General features: G+C 46.1%; 1 protein-coding gene across 6 annotated transcripts in view; it reads left to right on the plus strand.

Annotated features, from left to right (window-relative positions):
* The window catches only part of CNBD2 (cyclic nucleotide binding domain containing 2), a 74,230-nt gene that overhangs the window by 15,301 nt on the left and 32,941 nt on the right, over positions 1-25,988 (plus strand). For all 6 annotated transcript variants that reach the window (XM_055373433.2, XM_019017055.2, XM_019017056.3 and 3 more), the window contains 7 exons: positions 2,870-3,007; positions 5,871-5,924; positions 10,385-10,548; positions 13,914-14,070; positions 14,559-14,710; positions 17,334-17,472; positions 24,973-25,087. In XM_055373433.2, coding sequence (XP_055229408.2) covers positions 2,870-3,007; positions 5,871-5,924; positions 10,385-10,548; positions 13,914-14,070; positions 14,559-14,710; positions 17,334-17,472; positions 24,973-25,087 — 919 coding nt within the window. The remainder of the gene's footprint in view (positions 1-2,869; positions 3,008-5,870; positions 5,925-10,384; positions 10,549-13,913; positions 14,071-14,558; positions 14,711-17,333; positions 17,473-24,972; positions 25,088-25,988) is intronic.

The raw sequence follows: 25,988 nt of genomic DNA on the forward strand, positions 1-25,988 counted from the left end.
GTTTCCCAGTTCCCAGTGATAAGTGCAAAATAGTATCATGTTATTACTTTAATTTCCATTTCCATTATTTCTAGCAATGTTAAAAATGGTTTCACAATTTGGCTGGGGCATGAAGGCTCATGCCTGTAATCCCAGCACTTTGGGAGGCTGAGGTGGAAGGATCACTTGAAGCCAGAGTTGGAAACCAGCCTGGGCAACAAAGCGAAACCCCCTCTTTACAAACAATGTAAATATAAATACAAATGAATAAAAACAATATTTTCACAATTTATAGGTAATTTGAACTTTCCCTTTGAATTACCTTCGCTCATTTTGCTATTGGGTTATTTGTATTTTTCTTTTGATTTGTAGGATTACAAAAAATAAATTTTGGATCGTAATCCTTTGTTGATTATATGCATAGTAAGTATATTTTTCCAGTCTGCAGTTTGTTGTCTCACTTTGTTTATGATACACTTTAAAAAGAACATTCTCTTTTTTCCTTTTTTTGTTTGTTTTTATTTATGTTTTTGAGACAGAGTCTCACTCTGTTGCCCAGGCTGGAGTGCAGTGGCGCAATTTCAGCTCACTGCAACCTCCACCTCCCAGGTTCAAGTGCTTCTGGTGCCTCAGCCTCCTGAGTAGCTGGGATTACAGGTGCCCACCACCACACCCGGCTAATTTTTGTTTTTTTTAGTACAGACGGGATTTCACCATGTTGGCCAGACTAGTCTCAAACTCCTGGTCTCAAGCGATCAGCCCACCGTGGCCTCCCAAAGTGCTAGGATTGCAGGCATGAGCCATTGTGCCAGAGCTGTTTGTTTGTTTGTTTGTTTCATTTTGTTGTTGTTGTTACAGGGTCTTGCTCTGTTACCCAGGTTGGAGTGCAGTGGCGCGATCATAGCTCATTGCAACCTTGACCTCCTGGGCTCAAGCAATCCTCCTGCCTCAGCCTCCTGAGTAGCTGGGACTACAGGCGAGTGCCACTGTGCCTAGCTAACGATGTACTTTTCAATAGAAGTTAGTAAACAGAGACTTTTATTTAGTTTTTGCATTTTTTTCTAACCCCTCCCCAAACTAAAGTTTTTACATTTTTTATTGGAAAATTTTCAAACATAAAATTTGAAATATTATATATATATATGTATCATCCTCTAGATCTATCATTCACCATTTTGCTGTATTGGCTTTATGTATTTGTTTCTTTCTTTTTTCTTTCTTTTTTTTTTTTTTGAGGCGCAGTTTCGCTCTTGTTGCCCAGGCTGGAGTGCAATGGTGCGATCTTGGCTCACCGCAACCTCCACCTCCCGGGTTCAAGCGATTCTCTTGTCACAGCCTCCCTGGTAGCTGGGATTACAGGCATATGCCACCACACCTAGCTAATTTTTTATTTTTAGTAGAGACGGGGTTTCTCCATATTGGTCAGGCTGGTCTTGAACTCCCAACCTCAGGTGATCCACCCATCTCGGCCTCCCAAAGTGCTGGGATTACAGGCATGAGCCACCGTGCCCAGCCTGGCTTTATGTATTTGTATATGTGTTTGCTGAATTGTTTGAAAGTAAGCTGCATACTTTATGACATATCTTTCTTAAAAATAATGACATTACCCACATAACCAAATACCACTATCATACTAAGAAAATCGGCACTGATTTCCTAATATTATCTAATATACAGTCATATTCAATTTCCTTATTTGTCCCTAGAGTGCCTTTGCTCTGTCACCCAGGCTGGAGTGCAGAGGCGCGATCTCAGCTCACTGCAACCTCTGCCTCCCAGGTTCAAGTGATTCTCCTGCCTCAGCCTCCCGAGTAGCTGGGACTACAGGCACGCACCACCATGCCAGGCTAATTTTTGTATTTTTAGGAGAGAAGGAGTTTCACTGTGTTGGTCAGGCTGGTCTCAAACTCCTGACCTCAGGTGATTCACCCGCCTTGGCCTCCCAAAGTGCTGAGATTACAGGCATGAGCCACCGCACCTGGCCTAGAGTGCCTTTTATAGCTTGTTATCATGAATCAGGATCCAGTCAAGAAGCATACCATTGGTATGTCTCTTGAATCTTTATTAATCTAGAGCAGCCCCCATGCCTTGTTTTTTTCATCATGAAATTGACTTTTTGAAGAAACTAGGTTCATTGATTTATAGATTGTTCTACATCCTGGATTTTTCCCTATCTTCTGTATTCACTTGTTCTCAGTCTAATTCCAAATTCCTGGGGAAAAGGTAGGGTGGCCTATCTTGGATTAGGTGTTATATAAGTTTTCTATGGCTGCCATAACAAATTACCACAATTTGATGGCTTAAAACAAAGCAAATTTATTATATTACAGTACTGTAGATAAGAAGTCTGACATGGATGTTCTTGTTTTAAAATCAAGGTGTGAGCATTCCTTTCTCAAGGCTCACGGCCTTTTCTGCTTCTAAAGGCCACCCACATTCCTTGGCTTGTGGGCCCTTCCTTCATCTTGACAGCCAGCAGTGTTGCATTCCTCTTACCATTATTCCCTCAGATCTATCTGATTCTAAAATCCAGGCTCTGTACATCATACCTATACTGCCTGCAATTAGTCGTGCCACTTATTTTGTGGATGGGATTGAAGGATTTGACATTTAGCTGGTTTGCTGTTGCATAACAACTAGCTTCTGGGGAGAGGAGATGCCCTGACTAGTAGCTGCCAATTTCTGTGGCATAAGTACTCCTACCATGGCCAGTTTTAAGTTACCAACTTAATTTCAGCAGGCTTGCAAAATTCCTGAAAATGTAACCATCACTCCAGCACACTACTGCATTTAATCCTGGTAAATTTCACCTTGTTCAGCACCATCCAGCCTGCTGTTGACTGTTGAGAACAGATGGTTTCTATTGATCTTGTTTGCTTTGTTTCCATAGGGACTGTACCAGCTCGCCATGGATATCATCATAATGATCCGAGTGTGTAAAATGTTCCGCCAAGGCCTCAGGGGATTCCGGGAATATCAAATCATTGAGACTGCTCACTGGAAGCACCCTATCTTCTCCTTCTGGGATGTAAGCAGTTGGGCTCAGCAGGATTATGAGGGCTCAAAGAAGCCCAATAAATTGCATCCCACTTCCTGGCCTAAGCTCAGAACTGAGAAAGAAGACAAAAGGAAAAGCAGATGAGAGACCCAATGGTCACTTTTATTAATGGCCATACTTCTGTTGGAGAGGGTGACTTACATCATCAACCAAGAGGTTTACCTAATACTGAACCCCAGATTTAGACAGCCTTACATGCCTAGCCACAGGCAACGCTGGACCAAGGCAGGCTCCACTGCAACAGCAGGCTTGCTGCCAAAACTCATGGCAGGGAAAGGTGGAGCAAAATATGGGCTGAGAGGGAAGGAGACAATCATGCCTAGTTTTTCTCTTTCCAAATTCATCAAAGAGTTTAAGTCACTCCTCAGTGTAAAAGGAGAGAGGCCAGTAGTGTTCTACTAATACACCTCCCTCCATGTGGAAAGAAACCTTGGGAGTAGAGAGGTGGTCTCCATTTCAATGGTGATCAAAAGAGCCAGAAGCAATCCAGGAGTCACAATAACCAGGGTTTTCTAAATGCCCACACGCTCTCTCTATTCGCGTCTCTACTTTCTTTCCTACACCCCTACTTCGGTGCAGGGGCATTTTCAGCGCTTTGTTCACTGCGGTGACCATGTTTCTTTTATTTTTTTGAGACGGAGTCTTGCTCTGTTGCCCAGGCTGGAGTGCAGTGGCGCGTCTTGGCTCACTGCAAGCTCCACCTCCTGGGTTCACACCATTCTCCTGCCTCAGCCTCCCTAGTAGCTGGGACTACAGGCACCCGCCACCACACCCAGCTAATTTTTTGTATTTTTAGTAGAGACGGGGTTTCACCTTGTTAGCCAGGATGGTCTCGATCTCTTGACCTCGTGATCCACCTGCCTCAGCCTCCCAAAGTGCTGGGATTACAGGCATGAGCCACCGTGCCTGGCCTGGTGACTGTGTTTCTAGATTTCCTAGAAGGTCCCAATTTAAAATATTTTATCCCAGTGGTAGATCATGTGCCCTTCTTTAGCTCAGAAAAGTTGGTCACCCTTCTGCTAACTTGTTCTAGTTCCCCAGAGCTATCTTCATTGCTACTGGGTGTGTTGCTCAGGGCTTCAAAGTTTCCCCAGCAATCACCTGGACAAATCCTGCCCATTTTTCTGTTGTTTCAGGAATGACTAGAGCCAGTCTCCACCCCTCTGCATCTAGTGATTCACTCCAAGAAATTTCCCTAAAGGGCTTCTGACAGATAGTGGCCAAAGAAAGGGGGATACAGGGCTGGTCATGGGGGAAGGAAAGGCAGCCTTAAACTGGTTTCTGAGGGGCCAGCAGGTAATATAACTAGTGTGTATGTAGCTGAGTTTAAGATAGAGCAGGCCAGCTGGAGAGGGAAGATACACCTCATCTAAAGACATTCAGATACAAAGATTATATTTTAAGACCCTGTGCTGGCCAAACCAAACAAGGCTGCAGCCCTGTGGTTGGGCTGAGATGAAAAATGAATGGAGTAGAAGAACTGTAACCAAAAGACTCAGGTTAGCTCTCAGGAAGGACCTCCTGACTCTCAGGGTGGCATGTAATGGTGATGCAATGGGCCCTGGGGATCAGAGGGCTTTGGTTACCAGAAGACGTGGCCTGATGCATGGGGCAGTTGGAAGCTAAGATGCAGAGTCACTTGTTGTCAGGGGAATGTGAGGCTAAGCCTAACCACATTGGCCAGCCAGAGTGGCTTGAGCAGAGCAGAAGCCTCTCAAGGGCAGCCTATGAGGGTCATAGGGTTGTCAGGCGGAGCACTGGGTGGCTGGAGTGCAGGATCAGGTGGGGAGCCCTAGACTGCTTCAGTAGATGTGTGAATCTGGATGTTTCTGAGCACTGCCTCTTTCCTTCAGTAGTCTCCCTGAGAAGCACCACATGGCTATGCAAAGGATAAACAGGTGGTGGGGGCGAGACGGGTCTGAGTGGCTGTAAGGAACAAATGACATGTGGCTTGAGGCCACACTCCAGACACGGAATTGGGTTTGCTGAAAGCCTTGAGTTGGGGTCTCAGCTAGATCACTGACTTGCTGTGTAATCCTTGGGCAAGTTCCTTCACCATCTCAGTCCTACATGGAGCTTAATAAAACCTGCTTTGTCCTGATGACTAAATGGAGTAAGGCAGGGAAGATACACTGTGCTTGGCTCATTAAAGACATTTAACAAAGGTTGGCTTCATTTGTTCCTTTCTTTTTTTTATTTTTTGAGATGGAGTCTTGCTCTGTTGCCCAGGCTGGAGTGCAGTGGCACGATCTCGGCTCACTGCAAGCTCCGCCTCCCGGGTTCACGCCATTCTCCTGCCTCAGCCTCCTGAGTAGCTGGGACTACAGGCGCCCACCACCACGCCCAGCTAATTTTTTTGTATTTTTAGTAGAGACGGGGTTTCACCGTGCTAGCCAGGATGGTCTCGATCTCCTGACCTCGTGATCCGCCCGCCTTGGCCTCCCAAAGTGCTGGGATTACAGGTGTGAGCCACCGCACCCAGCCTGTTCCTTTCTTTTTATTCTTCCTTTTCTTCCTCCTCTATGCTTGTTTGTTTGCTGCTTTTCCCCCTTCCTTTTCTCTCTCCTTTCCTGTTTCCTCCTTATCCTCCTTTCCTTCTCCCCACCCCCATATTTCTCTGCCTTCACAATAATATGCTGTAAATGCTGGACCCAAGCCTAGTGCTGAGTTGGGGCCTTCGAGCAGAGGCAGGCCTGAAAGGGCCGGCTGCTATGAGGTTTCCCATGGCTTCCTGCCCACCATGGTGGTCCAGGTACACAGGAGGGCTCTAGATGCAAAGTTCTAGGGGCAGTCTTGCTGATTCTCCCTCTTCTCCCTGCCCTCTTTCTTTCAGAAAAAGATGCAAAGCCGAGTCACATTTGATACCATGGACTTCATTGCAGAGGAGGTATGCATAGCTCGAAACTTGCTGTGGGGGAATTTTCTTTCTGCACCCTGGCTTGGAAGAAACCCTGGCTGGGTATCAGCAGAGCTGGTTTCAGTCTAGGCTCTGCCACCAACTCAGCTTGTCACCCTGGGTTGGCCACTTCGTTTCCTCATCAATAAAATAGCTGATCTCAGTGATTCCTTCCAGCCCTGGAGCTCCAAGACTGTGAGCATCTAGGAACCAGCTGTCACTGCACAGTTGAGCAGAACCAATGGGAGAGAGTTCCTGGGCTTGGACCCGTGGGAAAACAGCAGGAAAAGATAAAGCAGAGGATGTGAGAGTCCCAGAGAGAGGAAGAATTTGGGTGGTGGGAAAGGGCTGACCTGTGTGAATTCTGGTTCTACCCTGAATTCTCTGAGAGATGCTGGGCACACCTCTCACACCTGGGTGTCAGATACCCTTAAAGAGTCTTATTCAGGTGCAGCGCAGCTGTTGACACTCGGAAGGCTGAGGTGGGAGGATCACTTGAGGCCAGGAGTTCAAGACTGCAGTGAGCTATGGTCGTATCACTGCATTCCAGTCTGGGTGATAGAGCGAGGCCCCCTCTCTAAAAAAGAGTCCTCTCATTTTGATGAGGGAATGCTTTTATATCCGTGGGAGCTTTGGACTGTGTGACTTGTTCCCTGAATTTCAGTCTCATCATTGTTATCTTCTTGGCTTCTCTCCATGATATCCTGGGTATTAAATATTAAAATCCAATTTAAAATTTAAAAGAGTCTACCTATTTATAGGGAACATCTGAAATTCTCACCAATGCAGACCTGACTTGATCCTGGCTTGGAGTAGCCACGTTGTTTTTTTTTTCCTCAGTGAAAGGGGAAAGAAAAGAACTTTATAATGGGTATCAGGGCCACCTGTGCCCATCTCCTGCCCCACCCCTTTCTCTTCTTGGAGCCCAGGTATGGCTTCTGTTGCCTGCCTCTTCTGGGCACAGCCTTATTTTTCGTGCCCCCTCGTGTATGAAGCATACTCAGTTAAGTCATTCAAGCTCTGTGACTCTTCAGCTCTTCGGGCTGGCTAGTGTGTGACACTGAGCACTGAAGTTTAATCAGGCTCTTTCCTTCAGGCAGGAGAAACTAGGGGCCTATCTGAGAGCCACAGAACTCTAGATATGAGGGCAATTCTGTGCACCGCAGTAGAGGGCGGGAAGAGGGCACAAAGGGAAAATTCTTTGTTATGGGCAAGGCCTATAGGTGGTCCTCAAATGAATCATGCCTGACTCTGGTTCCAACACAGGGAAGAGTAGAGAGCCAATTTATCCTCCCGTCTCAGCCTTCTGAGTAGCTGGCATTACAGGTGTGCGCTGCTGAGCCCAGCTGGAGGCTCATTTTAAAAACCAGCCCTATGGCCAGATGTGCTGGCTCACGCTTGTAATCTCAGCACTTTGGGAGGCCGAGGCAGGAAGATTACCTGAGCTCAGGAGTTTTAGACCAGTCTGAGCAACATGTGAGACCCTGTCTCTACTAAAAATTAAAAAATAAAAATAATTAGCTAGGCACGGTGGCTCACACCTGTGATCCCAGAATTTTGGGAGGCTGAGGTGGGAGGATTGCTTGAGCCTGGGAAATCGAGGTCACAGTGAGCTATGACTGTGCCACTGCACTGCAGTGTGGGTGACAGAGTGAGACCCTGTCCCCTTGCCCCCAACCCATCCCAAAAAAACAACAAGCCCAGCCCTCTGAGTGATGCTAATGAGTTTAGGGTTTCTTTGGGGTGATGAAAAGCTTCCAAAACAGTGTGGTGATTGTTGTACACCTCTGTGAATACACTAAAAAACACTGAATTGTACACTTTAAATGGTGATTTCCAGGGCATGTGAATTATATCTAAGTAAAAATGACATATAATATATAGTACACACACATATATAGTTATATAACCTGCCCCTCAGCACAGCATTTGGATTCTGATGGAAAACTAAGCCTCAGTATAGTCCATATTGGGCTTCTAATAACGCTAAACTTCTCACAGAGAACCCTTAGTATTAGAGAGGCTTAGAATCATAGACTCAATTATTGCAGCAACTGTCAGGCAGTGGAAACAATGGATAGATTTACAAAACATTGTTTAGAAAAACACTGAGTGAAGAAAAGCAAATTGCACAAGTGATGTCTACAGTCTTCACATTTATGTAAATTTTTTATTTTTAGTTTTTGAGACAGAGTCTTGCTCTGTCATCCAGGCTGAAGTGCAGTGATGCAATCACAGCTCACTGCAACCTCAACCTCCTTGGGCTCAAGCGGTCCTCCCATTTTAGTGCCCCCCAGTAGCTAGGACTACAGGTGTGTGCCACTACTCCTGGCTAATTTTTTTTTTTTTTTTGAGACGGAGTCGCGCTCTGTCTCCCAGGCTGGTGTGTAGTGGAGTGATCTGGGCTCACTACAAGCTCCGCCTCCCGGGTTCATGCCATTCTCTTGCCTCAGCCTCCCGAGTAGCTGGAACTAAAGGCGCCTGCCACCACGCCCTGCTAATTTTTTGTATTTTTAGTAGAGACGGGGTTTCACCGTGTTAGCCAGGGTAGTCTTGATCTCCTGACCTCGTGATCCATCCGCCTTGGCCTCCCAAAGTGCTGGGATTACAGGCAAGAGCCACCGTGCCCGGCCCAATGCCCAGCTAATTCTTAAATTTTTTGTAGAGATGAGGGTCTTGCCATATTGCCCAGGCTGGTTTCGAACTCCTGGGCTCAAGTGATCCTCCTGCCTTGGCCTCCCAAAGCACTGGGATTACAGGCATGAGCCACTGTGCCCAGCAGTAAATTTTAAAATACAAAATAGTCTTATATATTCTGTGGGTACATATATATGCATACATAAAAGTGGTAAACTCAGATGGTGGGGAGCAGATCTGGATTGGGGTGGTGTATACATATAAGAGGATTTTAACCATCTGTGTTGTTCTGATTTCTAATGGAAAATATGTGTTATTTCTAAAAATTTTACTTACACCTAAGAAAAATAGAGGAAGTTAGTATGCCAGATGTTAATGGCTAATTTTGGGTAGTGGGATTATGGTCAGTCATTCTTTCTTGATCCTTCCTGTCCTCTGGAGGAACACAGTAGGGGTATGGCTGGCCTGCAGTGAGTGAAGGGAAAATGGTGAGAAATGGTGTTTGAGAAGCAGACGGGCCAAGTCTCCTATTCCCTATTTGAACTGTATTCCCTTTTCCCCATCCCAGACATTTTTTTGAGCTCCTAAGGTAGGCCTAGATCTGTGTGTGGTCGTGAGGAATATTAGGCTGTGTAACATCCCCAGCCTGCCATTGAGGAGCTAACTAGGAGTTATGATGAGACTTAACTAGTAAGTTACCCACTTTCATGATAATTACATTAATCCATTCACTAAGGCAGAGCCCTTGTAACCTAATTACCTCTTAAAGGTCTCAGTTTTACAAATTTTTTTGTAGAAACAAGGTCTTGCTATGTTGCCTAGGCTGGTCTCAAACTCCTGGCCTCAAGTGATCCCCCTGCCTTGGCCTCCCAAAGTGTTGGGATTATAGGCATGAGCCACTGTGCCCAGCATCCACTTCTTAATAGTGTCAGAATGGCAATTATATTTTGACACAAGTTTTGGAGGGGACGTTCACCCTATAGCAAGAGCCTACTGGGGAAGGGGCTACTCTTTCAGCTAAGATGACCCAGTGGGGACTCACTGAGGGTGTGGCAGCATCTGAGCTGAGACCAGAATGATGAGTCAGCCATGTCCACGAGAAAACCCAGGGGACAAATATTCCAGGCAGAAAAGAACAGCCCAGGCAGAGACCTCAAGACAGAGCCGAGCTTAGCACATGCCAGGGACAGGTAGAAAGTTCCAGAGTAGAGAACAAAGGGGAGAGGTAGGAGATGAGGCTGGAGAGAAGCCATTGAGGGTGTTCACAACTCACAATGTCACTTCTTCAGCAGGTGGGAGTGGTAGGTGAACGTGCTGGTCCATGAGGCCTGGTTCACTGGAGAAGAAAAGCTTTAGCTAATAGTCTCTGGAAGGTTCACTTTGCTCGTTAGTCTCCTGTAGCACACTGAGCTCTAGGCTGAGACAGAGGCAAAGGTCTCCCCTGACTGCTATGTGTATGTGCTGAGCAGACTCTGCAGGACCACTGGAGCCCAGGGAAGCCTGTATTGCCTGGGAAGTTCAATGAACAACACAGGTCGGGGGGATGTCAGCGTTGATATGTGTCAGATCTCCTAATCCTGCCTGAGTTTCTTCATCTGTCAAATGGAATAACAGTTCTTGGGCTGGCAGGATGCAGTGAGGTGGGCGTGTAAAATGTTTATCCCAGTGCCTGACACACAGTAAGCACTCATCACATGTCAGCCACTGTGGTACAGGGAACGGGAGAGTGTACAAGCAGGACTGTGGGGTGTTGCCCGCTGGCCCATGGGTGAAATTGCTGGGTCCCCTGTATCACTCTGGTCCTCTCTCCCCAGGGTCACTTTCCTCCAAAGGCCATTCAGATCATGCAGAAGAAGCCTTCCTTGAGAACAGAGGATGAGATCCAGGCCGTCTGTAACATCTTGCAGGTTCTGCATAGCTACCGGAACTACGCAGAGCCCCTGCAGCTGCTCCTGGCCAAAGTCATGCGCTTTGAACGGTCAGTGAGGGGCACAGCCCTTGGCCACCAGGCTGAGGCTGGACTGAGCAAAAGAGCCTGGCTGAGAAGGTGTGGCAGGTCCTGCCCACCCCTCTGCATAGTGTCAGCCATGAATGAAGTCTTCTGTCCATTCACTTCAGCTCCCACTGCTATGGTCGCAGCACCCTTTATCTCACTCACTTATTGAGACTCTTAGATAATTAAAGGGCCATTAAATCTGGAGAGGATCTAGTAGGAACCTCAGAGAGGATCTGGTCCAATTCCCTCATTTTTCAGATGAGGAAACTGAGGCTCTGTGGGGGAAAATGGCTCCTCCTAGGTCACCCAGACAAAAAGAAACAGCGCTGAAGCTCTTTTCAGTTACGCCCATCAGATCTTGGGATTAATTCTTTCTGAAACAGCTTGGCTTTGCTTGAATTACCACTGAGGTCAGTGATGCTCTGATTGAGAGTTGAGAAAGGGTAGTTTCCCAAAGGAGAATCAGGGTGTGATTGGTGGAAAAATATGACCAGATGCTTGACAGCAAAAGCGATAGATGTCTGCTTTTGGAGATTCGGGTTCTAGCTCTGACTTGATTGTGGCTTGCCGTGACTTTCAGCAAGCTGTGGGTTCCTTGGGTCCCCCTTTCCCCTTCCCAAAAATGTTGGTTGAGCTTGATGGTCTCTGAGGGTCTTTCTGGCTCTAGCTCTAGTCATCTTTACTTCAGTGAACAGTGCCTGTACTCCCTCATCTTCAAAATCTCATTTCCTAGCTGAATATTCCTGCTATCTCCCAGCTAGTCATTATCACCTGGGCCATCTCCTCTTTCTTTTTTCTTTTTATTATTATTATTTTTTGAGATGGGTCTCGTCCTGTCAACCAGGCTGGAGTGCAGTGGTGCGATCACAGCTCACTGAAGCCTCTACCTCCTAGGTTCATATGAGCCTTCCACCTCGGCCTCCTTTGTAGCTGGGACAAGGGGTAGGCATCACCATTCCTGGCTAATTTTACTTTTTATTTTTTGTAGAGACAAAGTCTCACTATGTTGCTCAGGGTGGTCTTGAACTCCTGAGCTCAAGTGATTCTTCTACCTCAGCCTCCCAAAATGCTGGGATTACAGACGTGTACCACCGTGCCTGGCTTGCCTCTTTCCTACATTGATAAAGATTCCAGGCTGATACTGGTTTGTAGCTCATGAAGCCCACAGCCACAGTGGAGCCTGGGCAGTACTGACTCCAGCCTGGTGTGGTCCTCTGTCTGTCCTCTGATCCCTTCCCTCAGGAGTTTGCCACAGAATCACAAGGCCAGTGAGTACTCTCTAAGAGGTCAGAAGAGGAGATGCTGCTGGGGGCTGGGTCAGGGAAGGCTTCCTGGAGGAAGTAGGATCTGAGTTCCTGAAAGGATCTGAATAGTGGAGAAGACAGGGAAGGCCATTGCAGGCAGGGGAGCAACATGGACAAACTGATGGAACAAAGTGGGTATCATCTGCCCTGAGCAGGGTGTTGGTTCCCCTGCTGCTGGTCAAGCCAGCAAGTCAGGAAGGAACAGAAGGTGGCAGTGTGGAGGGGGAGGAGGAAGAGGAGGAACTGCTGAGGGCAGGGCCATGAGCTCAGAGCTGGGGACAATGGCCCTGCTATCGGGGCACTTCCACAATGGCTGCTTATCAGTCCTGGCAGAGACTAAAGGGCAGACTTTTTTTTACCCATTGTCTCCTGGGTAAAATCCAAACTTAGCTGAGCTTTGGAGGCCCTTTATGGTGGGACCAGTCGAATTTCTCTCCCACCACTCCCCTGACCTAGCCTTCTCCCATTTTCCTTTCCCGTGAAGTGCACATTACCTATGAAGTACACGTTATCCCTTGAATGTGCCGTGCTTTGGGCCACCTCTGCACCTTTGGTCATGGTGGTCCCTGTGCCTGGGACCCTCTTCCATCTCTTTGTCCACCTGGATGACTCACTTCAAGCACCATGCTAGAGCCTTGTCTGACCTTCCTAAGCTTGGATAAAGGCCCCTTCTCTGTGCTCCTCAAGTAGCCTGCACTGACATCTCTTAAAGCATTTTTAAACCTTATTTACATCCTGTATGTGACCATAATTTTGAAAACAATGTCTGTGTTGTTCATTGTGCCCAATTTTTTTTTTTTTTGAGACAGAGTCATCCAGGCCAGAGTACAGTGGTATGATCATGGCTCACCATAGCCCTAAACTCCCAGGCTCAGGTGATCTTCCCACCTCAGCCTTACAGGCAGCTGGGACTACAGGTGTGCACCCCCACACTTGGCTAATCTTTGCATTTTTTGTAGAGATGAGGTTTCACCTTGTTGCCCACCCAGGAGTTCAAGACCAGCCTGGGCAACATAACAAGACTCCGTCTCTACAAATAATAGAACAATTTGCTGGATGTGGCAACTTCAGGTCTCAGCTCAAATATCCCTTCCTTATTGATAGTAATAGTAAGAATAGCTAACATGGGACTGGGCACAGTGGCTTACTCTTGTAATCCCAGCACTTTGCAAGGCCAAGGTGGGAGGATCCTTGAGCCCAGGAGTTCAAGACCAGCCTAGGCAACATAGTGAGACCTTGTCCCTATCTCAAACTCCTAGGCTCAAATGATCCTCCCACCTTGGCCTCCCAAAATGCTGGGATTAACAGGCGTGTGCCACCACACCTGGCCTCACGGTACCTAACAGACACCACTGATATTTATTTAACTTATTGAATGAATGAAGGAAAAGAATAAATATTGAAAGAATTGAGATTTGGACTTGCATACGAAATACAGAAACTTCCCTCTGAGTTTAAGAACTCCTTGTTCGCTCTGGGCCTGGGCACCTCTACCCTAAGGGTGCCCAGTTGGGTAGTGGGCTGCTGGTAATTATGATAAGACCATTATCTGTGTCTCATTCTAGGCATACTCATCTGCATTTTACAGACAAGAGAAACCAAGGATCAGAGAGGGGATATCCATTGCTCAGTGTCACACAGCTAAGAGCAGAACCAGGATTTGGATCCTGGGCTAACGCTAAAGCCAGTCCTCCTAATCATTTAGTGACTCTACTAACCCATTCATTGCTTTCAGCATGTGTTCACTCATTTATTCCACTATGTTCAACGAACATTCACTGTGCCCAAGCACACGCAGCAGTGACCCAGACTGGCAAAGACTCTGCTCTCGGGAAGCTTCAGTCCAACCGAGGCAGGCAACGGGATAGGTGTTAGTAAAAGGCTCCAGCTTGACTGGCAGGGCTGGGCTGTCCTGAGGGCCCTTCTGGTCCAAGTCTGTGCTCTTATATCCCAGAGCAAAGAGCACAACCGGTCCAGAGCTCCTCCCAGCTTGGACCTGCCCCCATGTCACTACCCAATCAACTAGCAGTGGTCTTTTCCCAGGTTTGGTCGCAGGCGTGTGATCATCAAGAAGGGGCAGAAGGGCAACAGCTTTTATTTCATCTACCTGGGCACAGTTGCAATAACCAAGGATGAGGATGGCAGCAGTGCCTTCCTAGATCCCCACCCAAAATTGCTGCACAAGGGTAGCTGTTTTGGGGTAAGTCCAGGGGAAGGACTCAGTTTCCTGGGGTGGAGTGGGTGGAGGTGACAGGACTTTTGCTAGAACCTCTCAGCCAGGCCCAGTCCTGCCTAGTACTCTGTACAAGTCACTGTCCCGTGTGGGCCCCTTACCTGTCAAATGCTAATTGAGTTGGACTAAGATCAGCCTCTTCATCTGTGATGTTTAAGAAGTATGTTCCTGATACAGCCCTTTAGAGATGAAGTGACTCCATAGTGAGGCCTCTCCAGCTTCCTCCCCTCTGGCCTGTTCAGGTCTGTTGCCTCTTTTTCCATAAGCAGCAGATTAAGAAGAAGGGGAGTGGGCCCCAGTGGGAGAATGTGCAGGAGAATAGAGGGGGCTGGGGAACACACAGTCTGTTGAGGAGAGAATTCAGGGGGAAGATGGAGGCAGGGAAGATGTGTGTAAGGCTGAGGACAGGAAGTGGAGGTGGCCTCACACTTGCCCTTGCCCTGTCCACCCAACAGGAAACGGACGTTCTGCATGCTTCAATGAGGAGGTCCACCATCGTCTGTATGGAAGAAACGGAGTTCCTGGTTGTTGACCGGGAGGACTTCTTTGCTAATAAGCTGGACCAGGAAGTTCAGAAGGATGCTCAGTATCGGTTTGAATTTTTTAGGTAACTCTGCCTTCATTCAACATTTTTTTCCCCTTGTGTGTTTATTAGCTGCCTGACTTTGACTGTCCTAGGCCTGGTGGGAAACATACTGGTTGCTGTTCTCTCTGTCTGGGATGCTCTGAAGTCCCACCTCATACCCACCTTCTCTCTCTGCAAACTCCTACTATCCCTTCGGGTCTCAGCTCAAATATCCCTTCCTTATTGATAGTAATAGTAAGAATAGCTAACACGGGACTGGGCACAGTGGCTCACTCCTGTAATCCCAGCACTTTAGGAGGCCAAGGTGGGAGGATCCCTGAGCCCAGGAGTTCAAGACCAGCCTGGACAACATAGTGAAATCCTGTCCCTATAAAATAAAAAATTAAAAAAAATTAGCTGGGTGTGGTGGCACATACCTATAGTTTCAGCTACTTGGGAGGCTGAGGTGGGAGGATCACTTGGGCCCAGGAGTTCGAGGCTGTGGTGAGTTGTGATCGCATCACTGCACTCCAGCCTGGGCAACAGAGTGTGGTCCTAGTAGCTAGGACTGTAGGTGTGCTGCCACATCCAGCTAATTGTTCTATTATTTGTAGAGATGGAGTCTTGTTATGTTGCCCAGGCTGGTCTTGAACTCCTGGTCTCCAGTGATCCTGCCACTTTGGCCTCCTAAAGTGCTGGGATTACAGACGTGAGCCCCCCTGCTAAGCCCAAACTATAAAACTATAATTCTTTTTTTTTTTTTTTTGAGAGAGGGTCTTGCTCTGTTGCCCAGGCTGGAGTGCAGTGGCGTGATCTCATCTCACTGCAACCTCCGCCTCCTGGGTTCAAGCAATTCTCCTGCCTCAGCCTCCCACGTAGCTGGAATTACAGTCATACACCATCACTCCCAACTAATTTTTTTGTATTTTTAGTAGAGATGGGGTTTCACTATGTTGGCCAGGGTGGTGTTGAACTCCTGGCCTCAAGTGATCTGACTACCTTGGCCTCCCAAAGTGCTGGGATTACAGGCGTAAGCCACTGCGCCTGGCCCAAACTATAATTCTTGATTGCATGGTAATTTCTTTACAGTTTATATACCCCCTCAGACAGTAAGCAATATGGTGACAGAGACCAGATAGATCTGTCTTTGTCACTACTATAATCCTTATGTTGTCACACTGCCAGACACATGCAGGTGCTCAACAAATAAATATTGAGTAAGGTGAATAACAGGATATAAATAATTACAATCACATATGAGTCAGAAAGTAAGCACCATAACTGGGTATCATATTTAAAAGCAGAACTCATACATAGCAAAAGATTTTTGGTTTTTGAATATTTACGTGCATGAAAGGCCACGTAAGGATATGCAAGTGAAATCTCATTTAATTGCTCTTCAGTTATTTGCCTTATATAAAAGGAGTAAAAATCCAGTGAAGCATCTGCACTGGCCCTGAAAATTTGGGCTGTAGGGCTGCACAGCTACAGAGAAGTGTGATGGCCGAGGGGTCTGGTTCCTGTGGCTGGGGCTGAGAGAGGTAGCTTCATCCCCTGGAAAAGTGGGGATTTAGTCCTAAAGGGAGGACCTGTTGTTTTTTTTTTTTTTTTCCATACTGTGGAAAAATAGGTCTGGCTCCAATCTCAGCTCTTAGGTTATCAGCGATGTGACCCTAGATAGGTCACGCCATTTCTCTGTGTTTTAGCCTCCTGCTCTGTAAAATGGGGATAAGGATACCCTTCTCCCAAGGTCATGGTGAGGATGGAATGGAATGATCATGGGAAGTGTATGGCCCAGTGCTTGGTGCATGGTAGGTACTTCTTCTATGGTGGCCCTACTTTTCTTCTGGTGTCTTCAGACCTTCGTCCCTGACATGGCACTGAGCGTGTTCACCTCTGGTGCCCTGACCTTAACTCAGTGTGCGCATTGAGGCCTGAGTCACCTTGAGTTAACCTGATTCAATGAACTCAGTCCACCTGAGTCAGTTAAGTTCTGAGCCCTTAACCTGTTGGAGGTGAGAAAATCTGAGATGATTGTTGGCAGCACTTGGAGCAGCATATGAAGGCAGGCAAGCCTGTGAAAGTGGTGTTCAAGGTCAGGGGAAAGGGCAGTCACAGTGGGGTGGGTTCACCCACAGGGAGCAACAGGCAGAAAGAGTGGAGTCCAGACATGTCCCACTCTCCAGACCCAGAGCTGAGTATTTGAAGCCAACAGGCCAGGGGGACACAAGGGTTGGATGAGCTGCCCAAAGCAAAGGTAGGGCCAGAACCGCTAAGTTGGGGGACAGAGCAGCTGTGAGCTGGAGTGGGGACTAGCTTCATGAGCCACGGTGGGGAGGGATGGCAGGGCTGGAGGAGGAGAAGATTCTTGGAAGGAGGAGCAGAGGTGAGAAAAGCACAGAGGCTGGATCACCCAGGGGCATCTAAGCAGCAGCAAAGAGGGGAGCTTTGCTGAAGGGGAGGGCCTTGGGAAAAGGAGGAGGGAGCCAAGGTGATAGCAGGTAGGAGAGTGGCTACAGGCAAGGCCAGGTAATCGGGCAGGTAGCAGCGAAATCTTCCACCCAGGCATCCTCCACAGGAGAAGAGTATGTGCCCTCTGCAGATTGCTAAGGTATGGGCACCTTGTGTGATGGAGTTGATGAATTCTAACAGGCTCTTCCCACAGGAAGATGGAGCTGTTTGCATCATGGTCTGATGAGAAGCTCTGGCAGCTTGTAGCCATGGCGAAGATAGAGAAGTTCTCGTATGGGCAGCTGATCTCAAAAGATTTTGGAGAGTCACCCTTCATCATGTTTATCAGCAAGGTGAAAAGTCTGGGGGTTGGGATGAGGGTGAACCTCTGAGGAGCATGCCTAAGATCATGTCCTGTGACCTGATGGTCAGAGTTTGAGCCCTTTTCTGCAACCTGTGCAATTCACTTCCTTCTCAGAGTTTCCATGTCCCAGCTGTAAGAGGCCTGCCTCTCATAGAGCATGGCTAGAGACATTAGATATATGGCTATTGTGTTAGAAAGAGGACCAAGGGATTCTCCCGCCTTGAGCTCCTAAGCATGCTTATTTACATATAGATGCATATTTAAATTATGCATTTGGCTGTTGAATCTTAGTGATGCCAGATCACTTTTAAATTGATTGATTGATTGATTGATTTTGAGACAAGAGTCTCGCTGTTGTCAGCCCAGGCTGGAGTGCAATGGCACAATCTTGGCTCACTGCAACCTCTGCCTCCTGGGTTTCAGCAATTCTTCTGCCTCACCCTCCCGAGTAGCTGAGATTACAGGTGCCTGCCACCATGCCCGGCTAATTTTTGTACTTTTAGTAGAGACGGGGTTTCACCATGTTGGACAGGCTGGTGTCGATCTCCTGACCTCAGGTGATCTGCCTGCCTTGGCCTCCCAAAGTGCTGGGATTACAGGCATGAGCCACCAGGCCCAGCCTATTTATTTTTGAGACAGAGTCTTGCTCACTCTGTGCCCCAAACTGGAGTGCAGTGACGAGATCTTGGCTCACTGCAACCTCTGCCTCCTGGGTTCAAGTGATTCTCCTGCCTCAGCCTCCAGAGTAGCTAGGACTATAGGTATGTGCCACCATGCCTGGCTAATTTTTTTTTGTATTTTTAGTAGAGATGGGGTTTCGTCATACTGGCCAGGCTGGTTTCAAACTCATGGCCTCAAGTGATCTGTCTGCCTCAGCCTCCCAAAGTGCTGGGATTACAGATGTTAGCCACCACACCCAACCTTAAATTATCTTTAAATTGTAAAAGTGATATGACCACATTAGGAAACTTTCTGGAAAAAGGGAAGAAATCATCCATAAACCCATCATCTCAGAGTAGAGTTTCAAAAGTGGAATTTCTTGGTATCATAATTTTGTTTTGTAAGGTAGACTTTATTCAAAGGGGCCATAGCCATAGGTATAGGGACCACTGCAATGGAGTCTTGCAGCCAGAGACAGAGATTGGACTCAACTCTCAGTATCGTAATTTTTATGGCTCCTGCAACAAATTGCATTCCAAAAGGAGAGTCCCACCTTATCTAGTGTCCAGGATGTACATTTTTGTTGGTGCCACCACAGCTCTGCCAGCCTTGCATGTCATTTTTTCAAAAGTTTTCTAGTTTAATAGGTCGCAATTGCTGCCATACTGAGGATTTGATATTTTTTCTGATTACTAGTGAGATTTATCATGTTTGTTTATGACCTACATTTTGTCTTTTGCAAATTGCTTTATGTCCTTTGCCACCTTCTCTGTTGGTTGATAATGAAAAGAAAATCTCCCATTTCTCAAGCGCTTACTGTATGCCAGGTTCTATGTTTCACATGCTTCATCTCATTTTAGTCTCTATAGCCCGGAGGAGGTTAGTATTGTCATTATTCCCATTTTACAGAGGAGGAAACTGAGGCACAGTAAGGTGAAGTGGTTATCCAAGGTCACACAGCTGATGAAGTGCAGAGGCAGGGTTCAACCCAAGTCTCTCTGACTGCAAAGATATTTTCAAGAACTTGGATTTAGGATTTGGGCTGACCTTTCTGTCTGGTTCTTACAGATTAAGCCACCACAGGCATTTGTTGAGTTTTTGCCAAGGTCATGACACATTGGTCCAGGCTCTGGAGGGATACAAAGATGAAAAAGACTGGTTTTCTCTCTTTATAGATCTCCTCCACCAGATTCCACACATAGACACAGAAAAGTGTCAATGCCAAGTACCAAGTGATTGGTGCAAACTCTGCAAGTTACAAGAATTCAGGAGAGGGAACTCTCTAAAGGCTGGAGGCTTTAAGAAGGGCTTCCTGGAGGAGGTGAGGTGGGAGATGAGCCCTGACATATTGAACCATTAGGCAAAAGGAGGAAGCAAGATTGGTTGTGTGCTGGCACTGGCTTGTACCTGCCTGTGAGAGCTGATTGTTAAATTTTCAGGAATTTTGGTAAACATAGTAATTATTAAAAATTAGATGCTATAAACCTACAATTAAATAAGTTATATGGAAAATTAGGAGCTGGGCATGGTGGCTGACGCCCATAGTCTTAACGACTCAGGAGACTCATGCAGGAAGATCATTTGAGCCCAGGAGTTTGGAAGCAGCCTGGGCAACATAGCAAGACCCTATCTCTAAGAAAGAAAGACAGATGAGAGAGGGAGAGAGAGAGAGAGAGAGAGAGAAGAGGGGAGGGGAGGGGAGGGGGAAGAAAGGAAGGAAAGAAGGAAGGAAGGAAGGAAGGAGCAAGCAAGAGAGAGAAGGAAAGAAAGAAAACAAGGGTAATACATACTGAAAACTCATCATTTCCTACTGATGTTACTGCATTTTTACTAGTTTTTCTCTTCAGGTTACGTCTATTGTGTCTCTATGGTAGAAATACTATGCAATTGTGAGCATCTCTTCCCCACTCCACATTCAGTGACCTCATGTTGGTAGCTTACAATTAGCCATGGTTGGATAATTTATACAATGGAATCAGCAAACACCCTAAGTCAGGTCTTGGTTTAGGGTTTTGCTGATTGTCTTAGGAAAGTGATAAAAGAAAATGCTTATAATGCAGATTAAATTTAAAAGTGGCTTGGGTCTATAGCTGCTACACTGCAAAGAGAATGAAATCGTCTAACAATATTTAAAAGCTATTATCTCTCCGGGCGCCGTGGCTCACACCTGTAATCCTAGCACTTTGGAAGGCTGAGATGGGTGGATCACTTGAGGTCAGTAGTTCGAGACTAGCCTGGCCAACATGGTGAAACCTCATGTCTACTAAAAATATAAAAATTAGCTGGACATGGTGGCGCACGCCTAATCCCAGCTACTTGGAGGCTGAGGCAGGAGAATTGCTTGAACCTAGGAGGTGGAGGTTGCAGTGAGCCGATATCTCACCACTGCACTCCAGCCTGGGCAACAGAATGAGACTCCATCTCAAAAAAATAAAATAAATAAAAACAAATAAAAGCTATTATCTGGCTGGGTACAGTGGCTCACGCCTGTAATTTCAACACTTTAGGAGGCTGAGGCGGGTGGATCACTTGAGGCCAGGGGTTTGAGACCAGCCTGGCCAATGTGGTAAAACCCCATCTCTACTAAAAATACAAAAACTAGCCAGGCGTGGTGGTGCGCACCTATAGTCCCAGCTACTCAGGAGGCTGAGGCAGGAGAATCACTTAAACCTGGGAGGTAAAGGTTGCAGTGAGCTGAGATCACGCCACTGCGCTCCAGCCTGGGTGACAGAGTCTCAAAAAAAATTAATTAAAAAAAAAGCTATTATCTCATTCATCATAGAAGTTATACCATTGAACAAATGAAGTTCTGATGTACATAGTGCTAAAGCTAAAAAACATTTCAGTTTAATATAATTTATGTGAGGGTGAGAAATAGAACAGTATATCACAAGTCAGATTTAATAACATTGAATTTATTGGGAAGAGAATGGATTGGGATGCAACTTCATTTGTCCAATCATGGTTGAGTTGCAACTATAAACTGGCCATGGATACAACAGTTCAGCCAAAACCCACAAAAGAATTCTGTGAGAGCTGATTGGCTGTATGGAATTTCCTGTATGGTATATTTTATTATTTATAAATTGTGTGTAACACATTCTTTATAACAGGTTTACATGCAGGCATATGTTTTTTAGGAGAGCAGTTGTTAAACTTACCAGCACCACCAGGGGCGTGGTGTGTGTGTTGTTATTCTTGGCTCAGTCCCAGAGAACAGAATCAAGTCTAGTTAATATAAGTAGCAAAAGATTTATTGCCGGATATCAATTGGCAGTTCCTTCTCCTCCTTGATATTTGCTTCCTCTGTGCTAAAATTTTGAGGTGATCACCTCTGCCATATCTCTCCAAATTTAACTCTAAGCTCTTTGATACTATATAGCCAGAAAAGATGGGGGGATATGTGGTGAGGGATAGAAATCCTTTACAATATTTTCTTTAATCAGCATAATGATTACATTCTGACTGGCAGAAAGCGGCGGGGGGAGGGGGGTGGTTCTTCATCTGTTTTGCCTCCATTGCTTCACCTGTGAAATGGTACCACTCACCCCGTAAAGTCTGGTAAGGATGAGAATCAGTTTAGTACATGCTTACTCAGTGAGCATTCCTCCCGCAATCCAGTGCTTCTCAGAGTGCAGTGGCTGGACCAGCAGCACCAGCAGCACTTGGGAACTCATTTCTTCTTCTTTTTTTTTTTTTGAGACGGAGTTTCATTCTTGTCGCCCAGGCTGGAGTGCAATGGCACGATCTTGGCTCACTGCAACCTCCACCTCCTGGGTTCAAGTGATTCTCCTGCCTCAGCCTCCTGAGTAGCTGGGATTACAGGTGCCCGCCACCAGGCCTGGCTAATTTTTGTATTTTTAGTAGAGACGGGATTTCACCATGTTGGCCAGGCTGGTCTCAAACTCCTGACCTCAGGTGTTCCACCCTCCTCGGCCTCCCAAAGTGCTGGCATTACAGGCGTGAACCACCGCGCCTGGCGGGGAACTCATTTCAAAATGCAAATTCTCAGGCCCACCCAAGAGCTACTCAATCCAAAACTCTAGGAGGAAGGGCTCAGTGATCTGTGTTTTAACAAGGCTTCCAGGCGATTCCAATGCACACTGATGTAGAAGAACCCCTGACCTAAGGGTGGAATTTTCAAATTTTGGTAAGCATCCAGACATGTAGGGTGCTTCCCAAGGGAGGAATTCTCAAACTTTGGTAAGCATACAAACACATAGGGTGCTTTTTAAAAAGGCAGATTTGCTGTCTCACCCCAGAGATTGATTCATTAACTCTGGAATCTGCATTTGAACAAGTGCTGTAGGGGATTCTAATGCAGGGGTGCTGAGCCTTCATTCTGAGAAAAATAATGCGGAAGTCACTAAAGGACATCAAGGTAGGGAGCTCTTGGCCAGAAGATGAGTCTGGTTTGTTCCTTACAGTGTTTTATTAAAATCTGATTTAATCATCAATGTGAAGATTTTATATAAAAATTCTGATTTCTGGCTTTTGAGAATTCAGAGGATCAGGCAACAACAAGCCATATTTTGGTAAAGCACCCCCTCCCCCACCCCCCGACCCTGGTTGGAAATGAAAAGCACCAGCCCCCTCTAAAGGACTGCTCTTTTCTCTCTTTTTTTTTTTCCTGCCTGGCCAGCGTTTTTTGAGTGTTCATCTCTGGGAGGGAGATCAAGCTGTCCCGACTCCTGTAGTTTACTCATATTACCACTAGAGGGCGAAATCAGCTGCGGGTGGCTGGACACCCTTGGGACCTCAGAAAGCTAGAGAAGATTTCCTGATGGCATCGAAAACTTAATGCACACTTTCAACTCATTTCTAACAGTTTATCACTGGGGGACACATAGTGGAACTGTTCTCTCCGTAGATGCAATTAAAGACCTACTAAATACTTGAGGAAACCGGGCTCATGTTGTTTCTCTGGCACCTGCCGTTCCCCTATAGCTCAAAAAAAAAAAAAAAAAAAAAAGTATGCAGTAAAGATTTCAAATCTAAACTTTACAGCTTCATAAATTTTTATATATGTATACACCTGAGTGATCATTACCCAAATCAAGATAAAAAACATTTCCACTACTCCAGAAGGCTCTCCTGTGCCCCTTCCTAGACAAAATCCCCCCACAAAGCTTAATACTGTTATGACTTATGTCACTACAGGTTACTTTTGCATGTTTTTGAACTTCATATAAATGGAATCATACAGTGTGTATTCCTTGTTTCTGACTTCTTTTGCTCAACTGAATATTTGTTAATTTTATAAATTATGGTGTGCATAGAATAATATGTAACCATTAAACATACTGTAGAACCATATTGTTTGGCATGAAAAGAGGTATTTGATATATTATTGAGTTTCTGAAAAAGTTACAAGAGTCTGTTTTATGTAAATGAATTCGTTGACGAAAAATTGTAGATATACATCTTACATGTTCATAGAGAAAAGTTTGAAATAATATTCACTAATATGTTACTACTAGTTATTTCTGGGTGTCAGGATTAATGTAGTTTTTATCTCTATGTTTTTCTGTCTGGTTTGAATATTTTTAAACTTTCAATTTTGGAATAATTTTAAATTTATAAAAAAATTATAAGAACAGTACAAAGAACTCCTGTAGCTGGAACTACAGGCATGCACCACCATGCCCAGCTAATTCAGCTAATCTGTTTTTTTTTTTTTGAGACAGAATTTCGCTCTTGTTGCCCAGGCTGGAGTGCAATAGCATGATCTTGGCTCATGGCAACCTCCGCCTCCTGGGTTCAAGTGATTCGATTCTCCTGCCTCAGCCTCCTGAGTAGCTGGGATTACAGGCATGCGCCACCATGCCCGGCTAATTTTGTTTTGTTTTGTTTTGTTTTGTTTGTTTGTTTTGAGCCAGAGTTTCGCTCTTGTTGCCCAGGCTGCAGTGCAATGATGCGATCTTGGCTCACTGCAACCTCTGCCTCCTGGGTTCAAGCGATTCTCCTGCCTCAGCCTCCCGAATAGCTGGGATTACAGGCATGTGCCACCACACCCGGATAATTTTGTATTTTTAGTAGGGATGGGGTTTATCCATGTTGGTCAGGCTGGTCTCGAACTCCCGACCTCAGGTGATCCGCCTGCCTCAGCCTCCCAAAGTGCTAGGATTACAGGTGTGAGCCACAACGCCGGCTTAATTTTTGTATTTTTAGTAGAGACAAAATAATTTTGTGTTTTTGCCATGTTGGCCAGGCTGGTCTTGAACTCCTGGGCTCAAGTGATCTTCCCACATCAGCCTCCCAAAGTGCTGGGATTACAGTCCGTGAGCCACCGTGCCTGGCTTATATTTAGTTCTTATGCTTCTTCAGTTACTTGAACTTCGTAAGGTGAGTAAATAACATTTTCATTAAAAAAAAAAAAAAAGAAAAAAAAAGCACCAGGCTGGGCGTGGTGGCTCACACCTGTAATCCCAGCACTTTGGGAGGTCGAGGCAGGCAGATTGCTTGAGGTCGGGAGTTCAAGACCAGCCTGGCCAACATGGTGAATCCCCGTCTGTACTAAAAATACAAAAATTAGCCGGGCGTGGTGGCACATGTCTATAATCCCAGCTACTCAGGAGGCTGAGGCAGGAGAATCGCTTGAACTCAGGAGGCAGAGGTTGCAGTGAGCCGAGATTGCCCCATTGCTCTCCAGCGTGGGTGACAAAGTGAGACTCCATCTCAAAAAAAAGAAAAAAGAACCTGAAACCACTTGCATTAAGCAAATAAAACAAAATGGGATAAGATGCAATTAAGAGAGATTTTCTTCAAAGCCTGGCCTACCTGGAGCCTTAGGGGTTAACCCTTTTCCTGTGTCCCTTGCTGTGTTCAGGGCAGCTGTGAAGTCCTGCGACTGTTGGACCTTGGGGCCTCCCCTTCCTACCATAGATGGATCTGGCAGCACCTGGAGCTGATAGATGACAGGCCTCTGAAGACCCACCTGAGCGGTAAGCGGCCTTGGCCTGTCTGACAGCAGGGGGAGCCTGGGCCTGTCCTGTTTCCAGTTCCCAGCCCATAGAGCCTTAGAAATCTAGTCAGCCAGCCTGACAGCGTATATCATCTGCACCCTTCTACCAGCGGTGGAAACCCAGTCTGCAAGGCCCTGCCCTCCTTTCCAGCCTTTTTTTTTTATTGAGCCTTTTCCCTTTTGCTGTTCAGGTTCTCCCACGTGACCATCAACTCCTTGCCTCACATATCCCCCACCCTTTTTTTCACCCAGCTCTCTTCTGCTTTTTAAAATTTATTTATTTATTTATTCATTCTGTCTCTGGATTTGCCTGTGATGGACTTTTCATGTAAATAGCATCATACATTATTTGGCTTTTTGCGTCTGACTTCCTTCACTGAGCACCATGTTTTCAAGGTCTATTTATGTTGTAGCAGATATCATTTCTTCATTCTGTTTTATGGCTGAATAATATTCTAATGTATGCATATACCACATTTTTTTTGTCCACTTATCAGTTGGTGAACATTTGGATTGTTTTCACTTTTTGGCTGTTTTGAATAATGTTGCTATGAACATTTGTATACAAGTTTTTGTGTGAACATATTTTTCAGTTCTCTTGAGTATTACCTATATGCCTAGGAGTGGAATTTCTGGGTCATATGGTATCTTAGTCAGTTTTCTATTTCTATAACTGAATATCTGAGACTGGGTAACCTATAAAGAAAAGAAATTTATTTCTTATAGTTCTGGAGGCTAGGGAGTCTGAGGTCGAGGGGCTGCATCTGGTGAAGGACTTCTTGCTGGTGGGGACTCTTCAGAGTCCCGGGGCAGCAAAGGGCATCACATGGAGAGGGAGCACTTCTGTCTTTGAGATCTTAGACTACACATTCTTCCTTGAA

This window comes from Gorilla gorilla, chromosome 21 (assembly GCF_029281585.2).
Source record: "Gorilla gorilla gorilla isolate KB3781 chromosome 21, NHGRI_mGorGor1-v2.1_pri, whole genome shotgun sequence".
NCBI classification, from domain to species: domain Eukaryota; kingdom Metazoa; phylum Chordata; class Mammalia; order Primates; family Hominidae; genus Gorilla; species Gorilla gorilla.